This window comes from Lepidothrix coronata, unplaced genomic scaffold (genome assembly GCF_001604755.1).
Source record: "Lepidothrix coronata isolate B3197 unplaced genomic scaffold, Lepidothrix_coronata-1.0 Scaffold634, whole genome shotgun sequence".
NCBI lineage: Eukaryota > Metazoa > Chordata > Aves > Passeriformes > Pipridae > Lepidothrix > Lepidothrix coronata.
Window position 1 is genome coordinate 10143 of NW_016690814.1, and position 5121 is coordinate 15263.

Here is a 5121-nt window from a genome sequence, read left to right on the forward strand (position 1 = left end):
AACAGATATTCCATAAAATGTAGTTCAGTGGGAAAGAAACCTGCTCCTTTTCTCCTTCCTTCTCACAAACAGATATTCCATAAAATGTAGTTCAGTGGGAAAGAAACCTGCTCCTTTTCTCCCTCTCTCTCACAAACAGATATTCCGGGTCTACTGGCTCCTGGCAGGATTTCTGTTCAGATTCAAGGCACACAGACTGTGTGGCTTTGGAATATCCCAGGGAAAGGAGCAGAGCCATAGGAAGTGCCATCAAACAAGGTGTACCTCCCGAAAGCTCCGTAGGTGTTGACTATCCTGAGGGGGTTGAAGGAGGTGTTCATGACTTGTCTGGAGTTGAGCAGGTTCAGGACCACGGGCACGCTGAGGTAGGCGAGGAGGAGGCCGAAGGAGATGTTCACCACTCTGCGGACGTGGCAGCCTGTGTGGGACACACAACCAGGCCAGAGGAAGGTGATTTCCCTCCCGGTGATGGGCTCTGCTCCCCCAAACCCCCCTCCCCGTGGGACCCCCCCCGTGCTGGCCCAGCCGTCGGCCACCCCCCGGCCTCGCTATCGCTGCCCGGATCTGCCTGTCTCTAAATAGTCTGAGAAGGGGCTAAAAGGAAAAATGTCTGAAATGTAACATTAATCACCGCTTTCATCTGGGGGGAAAAACCACAGCTGGCACTTGCACCTTGCTCAGAATCTCCCTCCTGGTTTGGGAGCCGTGTGTGGAGTTCCTGCCTCCTCCTGCTGCCCCGGGCTCTCACCATCCTGCCTCATGGTCCTGCTCCAAAATCTCTGTCCCTTATCATTTCTGGACGAGATGTGTGCTGCTTTGCCAGCCCTTTGGAACGGGGTTTGCAGGAGCAGCACAGGATCCCAGTCTGGACAGACACTGCCACAATGAGACAAATAAGCAGAGGTGAGCCCCCCAGGGGCTCCTTCCCTCATGGCCCTTTTGAATTTATTTAACATTAACAGCCAAAGGATCAGATTCAAAGCAATTGTGTGGAGCTTTCCCCTTATCTCTGCAGGAGAGGGATGTTTATTTGAACCTCTCTCAGAAGCTCTTAATAATTGTTTAGTCTGAGAACATTTCTGGAGAATCATTTGAATGGGGAAGGAGGTGCCTCCCCTCGCTCCCTGAGCTGCTGGGGATGAGGCTGTCGGGCATTTTTTCCTATTTTAGACGGGCTGAACTTCCTACTCTGTAATTAAAGAGCAGGTAGAGACACAGAGCCCCCCACCTGGCTCCTCAGTTCAGTCCATGGCTGTGCAAGGGCTGTTTGTCCTTCAGCAGGTGGTGACCATCATTGTCATCATTCCCTTGGGGTCACAGCTGCTCAGCCGGAGAGAAAGAGGGGTTAACACGAGGAAAAAAATAATCCAGATGGCAAGGATGGAGCAAAACTTGGGGAAAGAGCACGGGACACGAGCCAATGGGATCTGGCTGGGAATTGGGGGTCTCAGCAGGAATCACACAGACCCTTCAAGGATGAGGCCAGAGCCTTGTAAAATCAGGTCGTGAGCAGGGCATGGCTGGGCACCCTCCTGTTCTGCTCTGGTGACTCAGAGTGAGGGCTCCTCTAGGCCTCTTGGCACACAGCTCAACAACTTCTGCCTCCTCAGCAGAAAAAACACACAGAAATCCAAATTCCCAGAATATTACAGATATCCTACCCCTGTGGACTCCCTTTTTTGAACAGGGACACATCAACCCTCCAGAGCAGTGGCATGTAGGGATGGTTCTCCTTGCTTGGATGCCCTGGCTTAGTCAGGTTTTCTGGAGAACATGACAAAAAAGGAGCAAGATCCTCAAAACCAGGATCTTCCTTCCCCTCATGGTGACTCACAGCAAAGAGGAGCCCTGTGGCTTCTCCTCCTGAAAGGAAGGTGCAACCTGAGTGTTGTTTGGGACTGGAGGCATAAACAGAGCTGGTAGAAAAGCTCGAGGCTCTCCCAGCCTCTAAAGCAAAGCTACGGGAGGGGAAAAGCTGATACAGATTTATTCCAGCAAAATCTGTAAAATAAGAGACACAGAAAATTTAATGAAGCTGCATTAGCTGCTGGAACCAACATTTTTGGTTCCTAAGCTGCTTCTTGGTAGGTGACAAAGGACTAAAGACAGATGCTGCCTCTTGTTGACATTTTTCATTCTTCTGACAGATGTTCAGGGTATTTAAAGACGAGCATCTGTGATTGCTGTTGATATTACAGGCAATTTGTTGCTTATATGTGGTTTTGAAAAATGCTACAAACACAACTGTACATCTGTTACACAACACCACAGAAACACCCCAGTGTTCCCTCTTCTGGAGCAGGGCTGCTTGAAAACTGCCTTGAGAAGGGAACATCCATCCCTTTCTTCCAGTTACAACCCTCCTTGTATTTGGTTTTCTGTATTCAGGATCTGAACATGAGTTCACCTCTTCCCTGCTTTGGGGAACTCACTCCCTGCTGTGACAGTGCCCATGTTAGCAAGTGGTAGCCACAGGCAGCTGCTCCTTCCACCATCCCAGGTGTTCCAAGCCCTGTCCAACCTGGCCTTGGACACTTCCAGGGATGGGGCAGCCACAGCTTCTCTGAGCAACCTGTGCCAGGGCCTCCCCACCCTCACAGGGAACAATTCCTTCCCAATATCCCATCTAACCCTGCCCTCTGGCAGCAGGAAGCCATTTTCCCTTGTCCTGTCCCTCCAGGCCCTTGTCCCAAGTCCCTCTCCAGCTCTCCTGGAGCCCCTTTAGGCACTGGAAGGGGCTCTCAGATCTCCTGACCCCACCTCAAACCACTCTGGGTGTTCCATCCTTAACTTCAAATAGTCCAAATTAAAAGAATAAAAAAAAAGACAAAAAATAACAATCACAAGATAAATTGTGCAACTCCACCTCCTTATTTTGGGTTGGAATCTGATCCTCACTGGGGTGAGAGCAAAGAGCACTGACTTTTGAGAGCTGCAGCTGCCTGGACTCGCTGTGGACACCAGCCCTGCATGGAAGATGTGTTCTGGCAGCAGTGTCCCCATGGGAATCTCCCCCTGGCAGTGTCCCTGCAGTCCCCCACGAACCAACCACCAGCTTCACATCCCCATCAGCACCACGAGGTCCAGGCAGCCTCCACCCCAAGAGAGCCCTCCCTGCCCACCCAGCTGTGCTCCAAAGGAGGTGAGAGCTTTGGAGCCAAGCACACCAGACACGCCTCCGCCCAACTTTTCCCCCTCTGGCAAGAACTCACCCAGGGGAAGCTTCTCTGCCTGTCCCTCCCGGAGCTGCATCCGCGCCGCCCGTTCCCTCACGGCCCCACGCCGGGAGCTGAACAGGAATGCCAGGCTGGCATCGTCGAAGCAGGCGATGCTGGGCACCATGGTCAGCCAGTTCAGGAAACTCAGGTTCCCACTGATGATCAGGAGCACCTAAAAAGGAAAGAAGGCACCAGAAGGTGTTTAACCTCCTCAAATTCCACCAGAAAAGCGCGGTGGTGGGTTTTAGCGCCCTAACGGAGACTTTGCGGATCTTCCAGGATGGCAAACCCTTCCTCCCTGCCCAGAGGTATTCCTGAGCTCACAGTGTGAGCTTTTCCCTTGTTTTCAGCAGGAGAGGGATCAGCCAGGGGTATAGAGTGACTTGATTTCCATGGTGCTCCCGGCCCTACAGGAATTCCCTGCTTCCCGCTGCTGCCCAGGGCTCTGGGACAGCGACACTCCTGGAACCCTCTGGGAGGGAAATAATGCCTTAAATACAGAAGTGTGCCTTTGAAGAAGCTTTTTTGTTGGTTTTTTTTTTTAATTTATTTTTTTTTTTAAATTTTAGCTTCTGTGAACCTGGAACAGGACCCAAATCTCCCAATTACAAACCCAATGTCTTAATTACAAGTCCTCCCCGACATATCTGCATAACTTGGAATTCCCCTATGGTTTATTCCAGGGTGACTCCCTCCAGCGTGTCCTGAAACAGGCTCAGTGTGGAGGCTGGTGTCCCAAATTAAGAGCTGGTCTCCCGAAATATTATTCCACGTACAAACACCAATAACAGATGGACAATTTTGCTCTGAGGACTCCCAGCCAGCGTTCTGTTAAAAAGAGCCATGTTTTCTCATTAAAAACGACAACAAATAAATGTTAAAACCATGTAATTCTGTATATTTTATGTGATTGGCACCATGTTTCTTGATATGGTGATTTGCAAGTCACAATTTTTAAAAGCCCAGCAGGACTCTTCAGAAAGTCACAGAATCTTACAAAAATGAAAGATCTGACCAATCACAGCCAGGAACAAAAATCCTAACTATTATTTAGTTAGAAAGAAAAAAAAATTATGCAGAGTTGGATAATTATCCAGAATTATGAGGGGGGGAAAAAAACTATTTAAATCTGAGTTACACACAGATGTTGGGTCCTTGAGGAGAACACGTTACACTCAAGGTTTGGGGCTCCCCCTTTGACCCAGATGTGGTTTAGTTCCATGCATATTAATCAGCCTGTATTCATTAACACACTTCTCACTCGGCCACCTCGTTAGGGAACTCTGCTCCTTCTCGGGAGTGTTTTGCCTCCTCGTGCAATCTCAGCCGTGTTAAGAAAATAGTTCTGCACTTTGCCACTTGTGGCTCCCAGCCCTGAGGAGCTGGGTGGTCCACGGGAGGTGTTTGCAGCAGCGATTCACCTCTTTATTGCTCAGAAGTCAGAAGCGAGAGATCTTATTTCCAGCAGCCCTGAAAAATCAGGGGGATTCAAAAATAATACGAGTTTGGCGTTTTCTGGGTCTGTGGGTGGAATCGTGAACGGACACGTTTTAATTTGGGTTCCTCTGGAATTCCAGCTCCTGCAGATTCAGAGGGGGCTCGTGGTGCTCCCTGCCCGAGGGGGGCTGAGCCCCACAGACCCCTGGGATTTGCACAGACAAACCTCTAAGGGACTCCTGCTTCAAAGGTAATTAACAGGAAAACAGGGGTTTTCAGCCCTGCTCGTGGGGGTGTCCCAGCAAACGACCTCGTGGCTGCAGGAGTTTTATCTTATTTCATCATCATCATCATCATCATCATCATCATCACTGAAGGGGTTGGGCTGGGAGGGACCTTAAAGCCCACCCAGTCCCACCCCTGCCATGGGCAGGGACACCTTCCACTAGCCCAGGTTGCTCCAAGC

At 50.2% G+C, this 5121-nt stretch overlaps 1 protein-coding gene across 1 annotated transcript; it reads right to left on the reverse strand.

Annotated features, from left to right (window-relative positions):
- Window positions 1-264: 264 nt before the first annotated feature.
- On the reverse strand, window positions 265-3803 carry LOC108510310 (lipase maturation factor 1-like; the record flags this gene model as incomplete). Its single annotated transcript, XM_017839979.1, has 3 exons — window positions 3799-3803; window positions 3213-3390; window positions 265-418 (listed from the first exon to the last, which is right to left on the reverse strand). Coding segments are annotated over exons 2-3 (284 nt in total), but the record flags the coding sequence as incomplete, so codon positions are not given.
- Between the last annotated feature and the right edge of the window lie 1318 nt (window positions 3804-5121).